The sequence below is a fragment of the Scyliorhinus torazame genome, chromosome 7, assembly GCF_047496885.1.
Source record: "Scyliorhinus torazame isolate Kashiwa2021f chromosome 7, sScyTor2.1, whole genome shotgun sequence".
Lineage (NCBI taxonomy): Eukaryota > Metazoa > Chordata > Chondrichthyes > Carcharhiniformes > Scyliorhinidae > Scyliorhinus > Scyliorhinus torazame.
Genome location: NC_092713.1, coordinates 75,017,693 through 75,034,381, shown reverse-complemented (window position 1 = coordinate 75,034,381; position 16,689 = coordinate 75,017,693). Strand labels below are relative to the sequence as shown.

Below are 16,689 nucleotides of genomic sequence, written 5' to 3'. Positions count from 1 at the left end.
CCTGCGAGCCTAGATGTCCTGGCAACTTTAATAAAATCTCTTCAAGGGCGCGTCCCTGCGCATCCTCTACATAAATGCCGCAACCGATGATTCTCTTTCCATTCAAAACTGTGGAGGAGCCATCCACATAAATTTTCAGGGGTGCACACGTGTCTGTGGGCTGGGGTCTCTGGGGTGTATTACCTGCTTTTCTGGGAGCTGACTTAGGTATAAATGGGCCTGAATTATGGTTTGTGGTGATGATCTCACACTCATGTGGGGCACCTGTACATTGCAAATTGTCGACTAGGAAAGTGTGGGTCTTGGTTCTTTTAACTGTAATGTCCCGTCCCTGTAAAAGAAGGGTCCAACCGGCTGCGCGGATTTGGCTGACTGTGCCATCTTTAAGTTGACCGTCTAATAATAGCTGTGTTGGGGTGTGTTCAGTGAGAATGGTGAAGGGGTTGAGTCCTGTAATGTAGGCGAAGTACTGTACTGCCCAAAAAACTGCGAGCAGGTGCCTTTTGCAGGCAGAAAATCCTTGCTCGACAGGATCACTCGTGAGGCGTATGCCACTGGGCCTAATCGGTCGTGGCGTTCCTGGAGGAGCACGACCGAAAGGGTTCGGTCGGTGCTTGCTACTTCGATTGCATACGGGGAAAGTGGGTCTGGGTCCTGTAATGCGGGGGCTGTGCTGACGGCTCTCTTTGAAGCATCCACGGCATCCGTGTGCTGTGGAAGCCATTCCCAAGGTGCCTGTTTCTTGAGAAGGTCGGATAGGGGCACTGCTTTTGTGCCAAAACCGTCGATATGGTTTCTGCAGTAGCCAACCAGTCCTAGAAATGACTGGAGAGCTGAGACATTATGGGGAAGGGGCAATTTGACGATCGAGTCAATTCTCTTTTGCCCGATCTCGCATTTACCATGAGTGATTACTGTACCCAAGTAAATCACTTTTTCCTGCAAAATTCTTGGGGTTGACTTTACATCCAATCTGTTTTAGGAGTCCTAGGAGTTTGGCGAGAAGTGAAATGTACTCTCCCTTTGTGTCTGTCTGCAGTAGTAAGTCATCTACATACTGGACCAGACAATCGGGTCGGGAAAATTTTGCTAATGCATTTGCCAGCTGTCGGTGGAAAATGGAGGGGGAGTTGTGGAAGCCTTGTGGAAGGGACGTCCACGTGTATTGTTGTCCCTGGAATGTAAAGACGAATTTGTATTGGCACGCTTTATCCAATGGAATGGACCAAATGCCGTTGCTAATGTCCAAAACCAAAATAAATTTTGACTGGAGTCCCGTTTGAGCATGGTCTCGAGACTCGTGGCTACGGTGGGGGCTGCTACTGGGGTTACTGTGTTCAGTTCTCGGTAATCAATGGTCAGTCGCCATGATCCATCGGGTTTCCTGACGGGCCAAATTGGTGCTTTATTCGTGGAGGCTACTGATCGGAGTATGCCTTGATCAAGCAGACTGTCTATTACTTTGGAGATCGCTCCCTCTGCTTCTTGGGAAAAACCGTACTGCTTTTGGGGTCTGGGGTCAGGACCTGTAATGTTCACTAAGTCAGCTATCTTGCCACAGTCGTGCTTGTGCTGTGCAAATGCTACTTTGTGTTGCTGTAGGACTACCCTCACCTGTTTGTCCTGACTAATGGCTCGAGGGTCAAACCAGAAGTCTCCTACTGCGCTGATTCTGTTTGCATACTCTCCAACTGTGACCGTGGCGGGGGCTCGTGCTGCCTTTGCCATTCTCCATACATATTTATTTACCGGATCAAATGAGAGGTTGTGGGAGCTCATAAAGTCGATTCCTAGGATGTGTTCAGCTGTCTGGGGTAGATCGACCAAAACTACGGGGTGTTTAGTCGTAATGTTCCCTATTTGTATCGCTACAGGGGCTGTGATGCGTCCTTGTTGTAAATGACCTGTAAAGCCGCTGAGTGTGATGGTGTCTGTTGTGGGCCACGTGTCTCGTTGAAACATCATGGAGGAATTGAGCGTGGTGCGGGACCCTCCTGTGTCCCAAAGAAATTCTACGGGGTGTCCCCGGACTTTGCCTGCTACTACCGGTCTACCGGACTTGTCCCAAAGAGTGTCGCAGACCCAAGTTGGGGAACCCGAACACCGTTCATGTCTGCGTTCTCTGAACGGGCGCTAACACTATGGATTGGCTTTGTTCTATACTTATTTAGGGTGCCTGGCTGTTGGTTTCTCTGCTGCTTTTGGGGCAGGTTGCACTCTCGTGCCTCGTGTCCTAATTGTCCACATTTGTAGCATTCCTGGGATTTAGGCTGCGGTGGTCTGTTCCTGCCTTCATTTACCCATGCGGGATTCTGGTGCATCCTCACTGGATGCATGTCTGCCTGCTCTTCCTCTGGTTTTGCAAATGCGGTATTGCGTTGGACGGATTGTTCCCAAGAGCGGGACAATCTTTTCAAAACCCATTTCTCGTTGTGGGCCTCGTCTGAGGGGTTGTAATTTGCGCAAGCTCTCTGTCCTGCCTCTGTCGCATGAGAGACTAGGATTCGAGTCCATTTGGCCATATTATCCGCGGACAAATGGGCGCGGGCTAACTCTCCAAATACTGCTGTGAAATGTATCCACAAGCGTCCAGCAAACGCTGTGGGGTGCTCTGTTTTCTTTTGCCTACACTTGTTTAGGCCTTCTACGGGGTCTCCTCTCTTATAGCCGATCGCATCCAGGATCGCTGTGTGCATTTCTTGGAATGTGTCTCCTCCTACATTCTGTGGGTCGGGAAGAGCTGCCACGCCTGAAGGGTCGAGGCTTAAAACTGTGAGCTTCACTTGCTCCTTTTCGTCCAGGCCATACATGGTAGCCTGCTGTTTAACTCTAGCGAAAAACTGGTGGGGGTCTGATGTGGGGAGGAACGGTGTAATCTTTCCACAAGCGTCCCGTCATTGGGTCACAGTTAACAGGGTTGTTTTAGGAAATCTGCGTTTCCTTCTGCTGCGGCCCTGCGGTGTGTGGTCACAGGGTTCATGGGGGTGTGTTCTGCCTGTTCAGTCGGGGGTTGGGGTGCTTTCCTTTTTTGTGGTTTTTCTTGCGTCCATGTCCCATGCACGTATCTGTGGGCAGTTTCATTTAACTCCTGCCAATCGGGTCTGTTTTCTTGGTCTAACTGGGGTCCAAACGTACTTTGAAACTCATTCTGGACAGAAAGCAGAGATTGCAATTCTGCAATTTGCTTCCGGCACTTTCCCTGATCTACGGAGCTCTGCCTTTGTTCCGTCGTGGAAGTGTAGAGTGCTCGTAGGGCTGCTTTTAAATCGTTGAACTGTTTCTGCAATTGCTCTACCTGTTGCTCGGTTTCTTGTCTTCCCAAGACCGTACGTTGCATGTCCTGGTAGGCCTTATTGTACTGGGTCTGAAAACTACTCAAATGGGTGAGACAAGAATGGTGCGCCCACTTGGCATCATCTACCTCTCTGTCCCTCGCTGCTAACTGTTCTCTTAACTCCTTATTCTCCTTCTCAAATTCACTCACTTCTCCCTCACTAGTTCTGTCTCTCTCCTCAATCTCTCTACGGAGCATCCTAACGACCTCCTCTGTACCTCGCAATTGTGCCAAGCAGGACAAGATTGCCATCGGCTTGCGAGCTTTCCCCAAGCTCTTCTTATGAATCTCTGACAGGTTCTCCCACCAAGTATGTCCTATACCCTCGGGACCTGTTTCGTCATTGGCGCAGAATTCACTCCAAAGAGGCCATCCTTTCCCTTTGAGATATTTCCTAATCTCTTCTTCCCATACAGGACACTGTCCTACTCTACTCAAATTCTTGGGGGTTCATAAGGTGTTCCATTGCCTTCATTGCCATTTTCTCTCTATCTCTGGATTCTCTACTGAATTTGGAACAGGGGGTGATAAAGTGGTGATGTAAACACGGGTACGGCTTACGCTATTTTCCGGCCTACAAAACTCCCGACAGTTTTACGCAAAAAAATCTCTCAGGTTTACCTTATGTCCCTGCTAGTACACATGCATTAACACACTTCCGAATCTCGGAGGTTTGATCAGTATCGTTCTCACACTTGTGGTTTTTCTGTTTCCAATTGGATTCCAATTCAAATTTGGGTTCTCTCGAATGACTAGGCCACTTCTAGGTCGAGTCCCACCAGAGTCGCCAGTAAATGCTGCTCTCTTTGGTTGGCTCTGAATATGGCAGTCAATATGGTCGCCTTCCTTAATTCTAATTACGTTTGCTCCAGAGTCGCCAGGTACCTTTCGATACTACCACAAGGTTCGAAACCGAATACTGATCAAAGACTCGATACACCAGTTAGTTAGTTCAAAGTCAATGCTTATTTATTTACACACACAGTTAAATATACTCATGCACGAAACTCTACAGACTAAACTATCACTACTGCTAAAGCCTATACTTAGCTTCGGGCGCCCACTCAGTCAGAGGAACAATGGCCGTTGTTCGGTTCTGACGCTGCTGGGGTGGAACTGGTACAGGGGAACAGCTGAGGTCGTCTGTCTGGTAGCGTGCGTTGACCTTGGACTTAATAGTTTCTGGAGTAGCTGGTGGACAGGTCTTTCCTCGGTGAGAGCCGGGTCCAGGAGAACGATTCTCTCTTGGGGGCTCCTTCTTATACCCAAAGGGGCTTCGCGCTCTTTTGAGCGGGCCTTGAATTTTGCCCCAATCAATTGGGCCATCTCTCGATCATTCCTATTGATTTCATCCAATAAAGGGGTGGGTGCCCTGATGGCTGGGCATGTCCTAGGTGGCCGTTTGCCTGCTTTGTTTCGGTCTCCTCTGGCGCCGGAGTGTCTGCCTTAGTATCGGTTACTTAAATGTTACTCTTTTGTTCCCGGAGATGGGCCATTAGTATGCTAATGGGCCTACAGTTTTGGTCTTGTCTGGGAGCTGCGGCTCCAATATACAGACAGCTCTGAACCTGTTTGTTTTCTCAGTATTGTCCATTTTCTCTGCAATCTTTGCAAAGTGTCCATTTTGTAATCAGGAAGTGGCCATCCCAGATGGCTACACCAACTTGTAAATATACACCACTAAAAGCGGTGATCCAAGTTATCGTGTGGGTTTTGGGATATCTCATATTTAACATCAACGGGGTTCCGAACATTATTCTGGTGCATCATGAAATAATTTATTTTTTCAAATGTTGCAACAGAGCTCAATTTATGTTAACTGATCTAGGAATAGATTTCCACCTTAGTCACTAATGAAGGCAGTGCATGCCTGAAACAAAATGCCTGAAACATTATCTACATATTCAGAGAGGGTGTACATGCCTGGGGAGACTGCATAGGCATCTTGTTCAGTGGGAAAAAAATAATTTATGGACAGTTGCTTTGCTAGCAGTGGCTATAGCCTGGTGGGGAGTTGTATTTGAGCTTAGGAAATCACAATAATTGGAGTGAGGAGCATTGCTCATCCTCACTCCACAGGAAAATTTGTTGACGACTTCAGAGGCAGAATTCTAAAGTCTTCTTCATGCTTCATGCATCCAAAACCAACATCAGAAAGTGCCCTTCATTTTCATATCCAACATGCCCATCATCTGTTTCAAATGACCATCCAGGATGCTTACAGCCTGGATCATACAAATTTCGTAGTTGCCTGATACATGCACAAATTCTGAGCAGGCCATCCCACTGCTGAATATTAGGTGCCCATTTCACGCTACACAAATGGGAACAATATCTACCCACCCCCTGTCCTTTTATCGCAATGTCACAGCCCTTCATTTTTAATGTTTATAAGTTGTAAAATATTTTTGCTGTACCAAACCTAGGACAATGCTTAATTATTCCAGTAAAAAAGGGAAATCCAAGATATTTGTTGCCACAATAATTTCTAACAAACTAAGTTGTTTTACCATTTTGGTCTGCTGGAAGATTTCACAACTGGTGTCATCCCATCTCTGTAGAGACTCTTGGTTTTGCTGAAGTTCACAATGTTGAAAATGACCCTCTGGAAGAAAATACATTAAAATAAGTTAATTAAAACATAATACTTTTAAGTGAAGTATTTCCTTAAAAAATTAACTATGGCCTGTGTAAATACATGGGGCGGGATTCTCTGGTCCGTCAGCCTCATTTCCCTGCACGTCACGCCCCCACAGGCAACGGGATTCTCTATTCCAGCAGCCTTCGAGTGGGATTTCCAATTGTGGGCCACCCCACGCCATAGGGAAATGCGCAGAAATGGGTGCGCTGCCGGCAGACCGGAGGATCCTGCCGAAGGAGAATTCCGCAGATGGTTTGTGATAAATAATGGATTCTTGAATGTTCTCTCGAAATTTCAAACAACTGGAGTTCCATTTGACATTTGTTTTTCTTTAATGTTGCAAGACCATATAGTCACATCCGAACAGATGAATTAGGAGCAGCAGTAGGCCACTGAGCACTTCAAGCCTGCTCCATCACTCAATAAGATCATGGTTGATCTGATTGTAACTTCAACTCCACTTTCCACATATCCCCGATAACCTTTCACCCCCTTGCTCATCAAGAACCTATCTACCTTTGCCTTAAAAATATTCAAAGACTCTCCTTCCACAACCTTTTGAGGAAGAGAGTTCCAAATACACATGACCTACTTAGAGAAAAGATTTCTCCTCATCACTGTCTTAAAAGAACAATCCCTATCTTAAACAGTGGTCCCCAGCTCTCGGTTCGCCCACAAGAGGAAACATGGGGCGCGATTCTCTGGAAAGATTTCTAAGTGTTGTAGAGAGGGAATTGCCGCAAGCTTCCCCGCACTCGGCCCAGCGAGGCCGGCAACGCTATTCATTTTAATTGGTTCACTTAACAAGGCCTCAAGGGCTTGCCGCCGCAAATGAAGCCAGCCAATTCGCTGGCACCGCACTCGCCAGCCCCCACTAACAAGGTCGAGCAGCACTTAAGCAGCACTTGCTCAGCCAACCCCAGCAGCTCGCAATAATGGCGACCAGCCCCAAGATTCAGGGACCCTAATCTGGAGAGGCTGCTAGATGCCGTGGAGGCCAGGAGGGAAATCCTGTTCCCCCGAAGGTCCAGGAAGGTTAGGCATAGGACAGCCAGTGCTACATGGGAACAAAGAACAAAGAAAAGTACAGCACAGGATCAGGCCCTTCAGCCCTCTAAGTCTGTGCCGACCATGCTGCCCATCTAAACTAAAATCTTCTACACTTCCGGGGTCCGTACCCTCTATTCCCATCCTATTCATGTATTTGTGAAGATGCCCCTTAAACGTCACTATCGTTCCTGCTTCCACCACCTCCTCTGGCAGCGGGTTCCAGGCACCCACTATCCTCTGTGTAAAAAACGTGCCTCATACATCTCCTCTAAATCTTGCCCCTCGCACCTTAAACCTGTGCCCCCTAGTAATTGACCCTTCTACCCTGGGAAAAAGTCTCTGACTATCCACTCTGTCTATGCCCCTCATAATTTTGTAGACCTCTATCAGGTCGCCCCTCAACCTCCGTCATTCCAGTGAGAACAAACCAAGTTTATTCAACCTCTCCTCATAACTAATGCCCTCCATACCAGGCAGCATCCTGGTAAATCTCTTCTGCACCCTCTCTAAAGCCTCCACATCCTTCTGATAGTGTGGCGACCAGAATTGAACACTATACTCCAAGTGTGGCCTAACTAAGGTTCTACACAGCTGCAACATGACTTGCCAATTTTTATACTCAATGCCCCGGCCAATGAAGGCAAGCATGCCATGTGCCTTCTTGACTACCTTCTCCACCTGTGTTGCCCCTTTCAGTGACCTGTGGACCTGTACACCTAGATCTCTTGGACTGTCAATACTCTTGAGGGTTCTACCATTCACTGTATATTCCCTACCTGCATTAGACATTCCAAAATGCATTACCTCACATTTCTCCGGATTAAATTCCATCTGCCATCTCACCGCCCAAGTCTCCAAACGATCTAAATCCTGCTGTATCCTCTGACAGTCGTCATCACTATCCGCAATTCCACCAACCTTTGTGCTGTCTGCAAACTTATTAATCAGACCAGCTATATTTTCCTCCAAATCATTTCTTTGTACTACGAACAGCAAAGGTCCCAGCACTGATCCCTGTGGAACACACTAGTCACAGCCCTCCAATCAGAAAAGCATCCTTCCATTGCAACTCTCTGCCTTCTATGACCTAGCCAGTTCTGTATCCATCTTGCCAGCTTACCCTTGATCCCGTGTGACTTCACCTTTTGTACCAGTCTGCCATGAGGGACCTTGTCAAAGACCTTACTGAAGTCCTCATAGACAACATCCACTGCCCTACCTGCATCAATCATCTTTGTGACCTCCTCGAAAAACTCTATCAAGTTAGTGAGACACGACCTCCCCTTCACAAAACTGTGCTGCCTCTCCCTAATACGTCCATTTGCTTCCAAATGGGAGTAGATCCAGTCTCAAAGAATTCTCTCCAGTAATTTCCCTACCACTGATGTATCCTTGCTACCCTTCTTAAACAAAGGGACCAACATTGGCAATTCTCCAGTCCTCCGGGACATCACCTGAAGACAGTGCAGATCCAAAGATTTCTGTCAAGGCCTCAGCAATTTCCTCTCTTGCCTCCTTCAGTATTCTGCGGTAGATCCCATCAGGCCCTGGGGACTTATCTACCTTAATATTTTTCAAGACGCCCAACACCTCGTCTTTTTTGATCTCAATGTGACCCAGGCTATCTACACACCCTTCTCCAGACTAAACATCCACCAATTCCTTCTCTTTGGTGAATACTGATGCAAAGTATTCATTTAGTACCTCGCCCATTACCTCTGGCTCCACACATAGATTCCCTCCCCTGTCCTTCAGTGGGCCAACCCTTTCCCTGGCTACCCTCTTGCTTTTTATATAAGTGTAAAAAGCCTTGGGATTTTCCTTAACCCTATTTGCCACTTTTCACTTTTCGTGACCCCTTATAGCCCTCCTGACTCCTTGCTTAAGTTCCTTCCTACTTTCCTTTTATTCCACACAGGCTTCGGCTGCTCCCAGCCTTCTAGCCCTGACAAATGCCTCCTTTTTCTTTTTGACGAGGCCAACAATTTCTCTCGTTCCCGAAATTTGCCGTATTTATCCTTCTTCCTCACAGGAACATGCCGGTCCTGAATTCCTTTCAACTTACATTTGAAAGCCTCCCACATATCTGGGGCGAGATTCTCCGACCCCCCGCCGGGTCGGAGAATCGGCGGGGGCTGGCGTGAATGCCGCCCCCGCCGGTTGCCGAAGTCTCCGGCACCAGAGATTCGGCGGGGGCGGGAATCGCGCCGCGCCGGTTGGCGGGCACCCCCGCTCGATTCTCCGGCCCGGATGGGCCGAAGTCCCGCCGCTAAAATGCCTGTCCCGCCGGCGTAAATTAAACCACCTACCTTACCGGCGGGACAAGGCGGCGCGGGCGGGCTCCGGGGTCCTGGGGGGCGCGGGGCGATCTGGCCCCGGGGGGTGCCCCCACGGTGGCCTGGCCCGCGATCGGGGCCCACCGATCCGCGGGCGGGCCTGTGCCGTGGGGGCACTCTTTCCCTTCCGCCTCCGCCACGGTCTCCACCATGGCGGAGGCAGAAGAGACTCCCTCCACTGCGCATGCGTGGGAAGCTGTCAGCGGCCGCTGACACTCCCGCGCATGCGCCGCCCGGAGATGTCATTTCCGCGCCAGCTGGTGGGGCACCAAAGGCCTTTTCCGCCAGCTGGCGGGGCGGAAATTCGTCCGGCACTGACCTCGCCCCTCAATGTTGGGTCTCAGCCCCCAAAGATGCGGAGCATTCCGCACCTTTGGGGCGGTGCAGTGCCCATCTGATTTGTGCCGTTTTGGGCGCCAGTTGGCGGACATCGCGCCGTTTCCGGAGAATTTCGCCCCAGATGTTGATTTACCCTCAAACATCCACCCCCAATCTAGGTTCTTCAGCTCCCACCTAATATTGTTGTAATTCGCCAACCCCCAATTTAGCACATTCACCCTAGGACCACTCTTATCCTTGTCCACCAGCACTTTAAAACTTACTGAATTGTGGTCACTGTTCCCAAAATGCTCCCATACTGAAACTTCTACCACCTGGCCAGGCTCATTCCCCAATACCAGGTCCAGTGCAGCCCTTCCCTAATTGGACTATCTACACATTATTTTAAGAAGCCCTCCTGGATGCTCCTTACAAACTCTGCCCCATCCAAGCCCCTAGCGTAAAGTGAGTCCCAGTCAATATTGGGGAAGTTAAAGTCTCCCATCACAACAACCCTGTTGCTTTTACTCCTTTCCAAAATCTGTCTACCTATCTGCTCCTCTATCTCCCGCTGGCTGTTGGGAGGCCTGTAGTAAACCGCCAACATTATGACTGCACCCTTCTTATTCCTGATCTCTACCCATATAGCCTCGCTGCCCTCTGAGGTGTCCTCCCGCAGTACAGATGTGATATTCTCCCTAACCAGTAGTGCAACTCCTCCACCCTTTTACATCCCCCTCTATCCCGCCTGAAACATCTAAATCCTGGAACGTTTAGCTGCCAATCCTGTCCTTCCCACAACCAGGTCTCTGTAATGGCAACAACATCACAGTTCCAAGAACTAATCCAAGCTCTAAGTTTATCTGCCTTACCTGTTATACTTCCTGCATGAAAACCTATGCACTTCAGGCCACCAGTCCCGCTGTTTTCAGCAACATCTCCCTGTCTGCTCTTCCTCAGAGCGATACTGGCCCTATTCCCTAGTTCTCCCTCAATTTTTTCACCTTCTGACCCATCCCCCTGCCATACTAGTTTAAACTCTCCCGTGTGACACCAGCAAACTTCGCGGCCAGGATATTTATGCCTCTCCAGTTTAGATGCAACCCGTCCTTCTTATACAGGTCACACCTGCCCCGGAAGAGCTCCCAGTGGTCCAGATAACTGAAACCCTCCCTCTGTAATTGATAATATGGAAAGATGTGTCATTTGAAACATGGAAGTCTGGCAATATCTGGTCTGAGAGAAACATGAGAGGATACAGAGAAAGATCCCACGAAGGGTTAACAGCAGCTGCAAAGAGCAGGATTATAAAATGCAGATTCCTTCTTCCAAACAGGCTTAGCAAACAAACAGGATTTTTGTATGAAGCTAAAAACAAAGGCTCACACCTTCATTGAAACTAACCACCTTAATAAGCATCTGGAAAAGCATAGATGAGGGTTTCAGTTGAGTTAGGTGATAAATATAAACTTTTCAAGTCATAACCAAGTGGATTTTAGCATACAGCTAAAAGCAATGTTTCACACCTTCATTGAAATTAACTATCTTAGTAAGCAGATGGAAAATAATGGATAAAGGTTCAGTTGAAGTAGGTGACAATTCTAGGTGTGAAATTCTGCTAACACCAGGGGAATATGGGAAGCTGGAGACAACATGTCTACGAGAACACAGATTAGACCCAAATCAAAGTCAAAATTATGAGCTGGGGACACAATTCGATAATAAAACTATAGAAATGACAGGAGCCTAAATTCACACCTCTATTGAAATCAAAGCACTTTTGAACATCACAAAAGGTACAATGTAATCAGAGATCTATGAGCTGAGGTCATGTCAAAATGAATACTTAGTCGTGTTAGAAAAATTTAGATTAAAGGTACCTTTTACAATCCAAGTGAAATAAAAGTTACTTTACAATAAAGTCATAAAAACTGAATAACTGTTAGAAAAATATATAAACCCTGAGAAAGGGGCAGAGAGGGAGGGAAGCAGAGAAGGAACAAGAGAAGCAAGCAGAGTCATCTTACAGGATATGGGAAAGGGACAAAGCAAAGCAGCCGAGCTAAAACAGCGAATACGTCTAAGGAAGACCAGAATTTAAAGAGGAGGCAGAGTCAGCTCAGAGTCAGCTCAGAGACAGCTCAGAGACAGCCAGCAGAGCCAGCTCTCACAGCTCGGTACATGGGAAAGATAGGACATAGCAACCAAGCTCACCAGCGAATACATCTAAAGAAGACCAGACTTTAAATAAGATTGATTGTCAAGTTGGGCCTGAAGGTCCCTTCAGCCAATCGGAAGGATCCAGAAGCAAGATCTTTTTACCTTTCTGGAAAGACAGTGATTGCAGCTTTTGAAAGAAATACTGTAATAATAAAATAACTTAAAAGTTTTAACCTGAAACAGTGGTTATTACAAAAGTCTACTTTACTTACTTAGCAATGCGGGACCCAGGATTGATGCTACTAAGTGATAATAGATTAAATCTTCTGTGAAGGTATGGGTTATACCGGGAGATAACTTGAAAATATAGTTTGACCTGAATAGCACCCACTGAAGCCTGCATAGGAGTCGGGGAGTGAGAATCTCTGTTCACCATTTAGAATGTCGGCCCTTTTTGGTATAGGGGGACTTCTAAGAATAGTGGTGAGATTTCAACAACACCTCCTACACCAGCTGTTTCGCCACGTGTTTAGCTGCTCTATCTTTCTATTTATAGCCTCACTGGCACGTGGCATAGGGAGTAATCCCGAGATTACAACCCTAGAGGTCCTGTCTTTTAACTTTCTGCCATCTCCCTGAACTCCTGCTGCAGGACCTCATCCCCCTTCCTGCCTATGTCGTTAGTACCAATATGTACCACAACCTCTGCCTGTTTGCCCTCCCCCTTCAGGATGCCCGCTACCCATTCTGAGCCACCCTGGCACCAGGGAGGCAACATACCATCCTGCAGTCTCTATCACGTCCACAGAAGCGCCTATCAGTGCCCCGAACTATAGAGTCCCCTATGGCTATTACTCTTCTGCACTTTGACCCTCCCTGCTGAACATCAGAGCCAGTCGTGGTGCCACTTCTCTGGCTGCTGCTGTTTTCCCCTGATAGGCTATTCCCGCCAACAGTATCCAAAGCGATATACCCGTTCGAGAGGGGGACAACCACAGGGGATTCCTGCACTGACTGCCTGCCCCTTCTGGTGGTCACCCATCTCTCTGCCTGCACCTTGGGTGTGACCACATCTCTAAAACTCCTATCTATGACGCTTTCTGTCACCTGCATGCTCCTAAGTGCATCCAATTGCTGCTCCAACCGAACCACGTGGTCTGTGAGGAGCTGCCATTGGTCACACTTGCTGCAAGTGCAGTCGACCGGAACACTGGAAGCATCAGTGATCTGCCACATCTCACAGTTGGAGCACTGCACCCCGCTGAGTGACATTTAAGCACTAATTAATTAATTTAAAATAAACACTTGAATTATTGTTAGATTGAATTACAATTAACGATATGTCACTGACACTACATTTTTACTGTAAAATTAAATGCTAAATACCGATCTCTGCCCTCAGATTTAGTTACTCCACTATCTAGTTAATCAATTAGACTTATTTTGCAAAATTATTTTTTTTTTCAAACTTAACAGATTCCCAACCAGCCAATCAGGTCACAGTTTTACTGTGATGTCACTTCAGTCCCTTCCCAGGATGTCACTTACCTTCCCAGGATGCTCTCTGGTTCTCTCCCTGCAGATTAACAGTTACAAGCCAGAAGAAAGAAAACAAAACGGTAGGGAAAAAGCACAGGATGTGTCTCCTTCACGTGTGCAGCTTACTGAGTGTGCGCTTAATGCCTGTCTCTTATGTACAACTCAGCTAAACCAGGGTGACTCACACTACTTAAGCTTCAAACAGAAGAATACAATGTACACCCTTGTGCCACTAAGCAGGCTTCAGGTGACTGGCAAATAACTGCCTCTCAGCAATTAGGGTTGGGGCAGCTTCAGCCAAACAAACACTAAGCTACACACTGCACTTTCAACTGAAAAACAGCAAAATTAGATTTACCACTTACCTTTCCTGATTACCTCACTGCACCAAATTACCAAGTTCCAATTCCCACTCTGGATGTGTCTCACTCAGGATGTGTCTCCTTCACGTGCGCAGCTTACAAGAGGCGACTGACAGAAAACTGGGAAGAGGTGGCGGCAGCTGTGAGCACCGGGAGTATGACCAGGAGGACTGGCCTCCAGTGCAGGAAAGTCAATGACCCACAACAGGTGGCACGAGTGAGTACACACCAATGCCACCCACCCCCCTACCGCTTCCACCCCACCAACTCTCCCTTCACACCCATTTTCCACCACTGTGAACCACGCTTGTGGCTAACAATGCATTCTCTGTGTCTCGTCAGGAAAAGCTCTCCCATAATCGCTGGGAGTGGGCCCAGACTGGTGGAGGGGTGTCAGACTTAAGAATCCTCACCTCCTTTGAGGAGTGTGCCCTGGAGATGACTGGGGTGGCTGAGGACAAAGCAGTCACCCACGTGGAGGCTGGCGGACGCCGCAGAGGTGAGGAACCAATGGGCTCCACCCGGGAGACCTGTCAAACGTGACTTCTTATAGCCTTACTGACTGACCCATCCCTCCCACTGACCACATGTCCATTCCCCCGCAGGACCTCCAGCTGAAGACGCCAGTCCATCTTGTGCGGCACCCACTTTAGCTTCCCAGGAGACGACCTCGGAGGAGAGCTCCGAGGATGCCACCATAATAGTCTCGGCACAGCTTTCAACCCCATTCTCCACCAGCACAGATACACACACCTCGAGGAAAATGTTAGTGGTCAGGATTCTGGGATACAATCCGATGAGCACCACACTGCTGATGTACATCAGATGGAGGCAGGAACCCCCAGGCGAGACAACTTCGGAGTCCTGCTGGATCCCAGGACCCAGCTGGGTCCCAGCCTGATGCTGAGCCTGTGGAACAGGGTTACCCGGAGCTGATGGAGACGTTAGCGGGCGGCCGGGACATTCAGAGGGAGATGTCAGCAACATTCCATCAGATCCATTGCCGCTTAGAGGAGTCCCAGAGGCTGCGGGTGCAGGAGATGTCGCCGGCAATGCGTGGCGCCGAGGCCAACACTGCTAGGGTGGCGACCGCAGGCGAGAGCATGGTGCACGATGTCAGCAGCATTAGTGAAGGTGTCTAGGGCATCGCGCAGTCGGTGACGGCCATGGTTGAGGGTGTCGACAGAATGTCTGCCTCGGTGGGGGATGTCACCAAGTACCAGGCTGACCTTGATGAGGTTCTGCAGGACTTGTCCCGCTCTCAGATGGGAATGGTCGAGGTCCTGCGGAGCTTGTCCCAGTTGCAGATGGGCATTGCTGAGACGCTGCAGAGCATGTCCCATTCACTGAGGAGCATCGCCGAGGGCCTCGACACAATGGCCCGGACCATGGGGAACCGCCAGGGCTGGCCGAGCCAGATGATGCAGGGGCTGCCCCTCCATTCCAAGGTGAACCCCAGGGCCCTATGGGCACCGACCGGGAAGAGAGGGCGCTGAGTGCCAACCCGGACTCGTCCCATGGAGTGGCAATGGTGGCCATCAGCTCCCCCGAGTTCCACCCCTCTGATAAGGCCGCATCTTGCAGACAGTGCACGGGACAGGGAGACACGGCTGTGCATGTGTCCTCGACAAATGCGCCGGGGCCCTCAGGCCCCAAAGGACGCCTGCCAGAGGCATCAAAGGCCACGGGATGAGGTAAGCAGCTGGCTGCCTTCACCTCAGATGTACATCCTGGGGAGGCACCTAGATGTAGTGGTAGAGCTGGGAATGCCAAGCACATTGATGATGACTGAGGGCACTCGGGGGAGAGGGGTGGGGGATGTAGGGCAGGAAAACCTGTGAGAATCCCAACAGCTGTTCTGGCGTGATTCACATCGCAACGCATCCATTCTTAGTCATACTTTTGTACCTTGGAGAGATTCTCACTGTATTAGAATTCTCACACAATTGTTAGCACTGTTGCTTCACAGCGTCAGGGTCCCAGGTTCGATTCCCCTTGGGTCACTGTCTGTGTGGAGTCTGCAGATTCCCAGGCTCCTTTTGCCCACTGCCACCTGGTATCTGCAATGTACAAAAGAAGACCACACTCACCATGGTCATTCCCAACCAGCTATTGGGGAAAAACTATGGCACTCCTGCGATGAGGGGCTGGTGTCACTGATAGAAGGGCTGAGGAGTCATTGTCCACAGCAGAACAATCCTGAGAGGAGCCCTCAAATGCAGAAGGCAGATGCTCCTCCTCCCTTTTAAGATATATTTGTACCTCCCTGCTAACCTAAGACAGACAAGGACCTGTTGAAGAAGCCAGTTGTCTCATCTCCCCTCACCGTGCCACTGCTACATAAAGCTCATGGTCAAGGCGATGGTATGCACATCTGCACATATGTCTGGCATTCACTGACTGGTCTGCTGGACCTGTCTTATGAGAGTTGTCAATCTCTTGAAGGAGAAGGCCATGTGTGCAGATAGGAAAGTTACAGAATTTATAGCCTGGATGGACTCCTCCATCGTTTGATCCAGGATGCGGATACCCCCTGGAAGATCCACCAAATCTTCACCACCTCACGCTGAACATCCAGTATTTTCTGCCTTATGAATACTGCCATCAGCTTGGAGCTCATGATGTGCCTGGCCACCCACATAATAATATTTACTATTGTCACAAATAGGCTTACATTAACACTGCAATGAGGTTACTGCTAAAATCCCCTAGTCACCACACTCCGGCACCTGTTTGGGTATACAGAGGGAGAAATTGGAATGTTCAATTCACCTAACAGCACGTCTTTTGGGACTTGTGGGAGGAAACTGGAGCACCCGGAGGAAACCCACGCAAACACGAGAAGAACATGCAGATTCTGCACAAACAGTGACCCAAGCCAGGAATCGAACATGGGACCCTGGTGCTGTGAAGCAACAGTGATAACCACTGGGCTACCATGCCCCCCAT

At 48.9% G+C, this 16,689-nt stretch overlaps 1 protein-coding gene across 1 annotated transcript in view; it reads right to left on the bottom strand.

Moving 5' to 3' along the window:
- The window catches only part of agbl4 (AGBL carboxypeptidase 4), a 1,365,393-nt gene that overhangs the window by 1,035,154 nt on the left and 313,550 nt on the right, over positions 1-16,689 (bottom strand). The window contains exon 4 of the mRNA XM_072510915.1: positions 5,845-5,939. Within this exon, the coding sequence (XP_072367016.1) occupies positions 5,845-5,939 (95 nt within the window). The remainder of the gene's footprint in view (positions 1-5,844; positions 5,940-16,689) is intronic.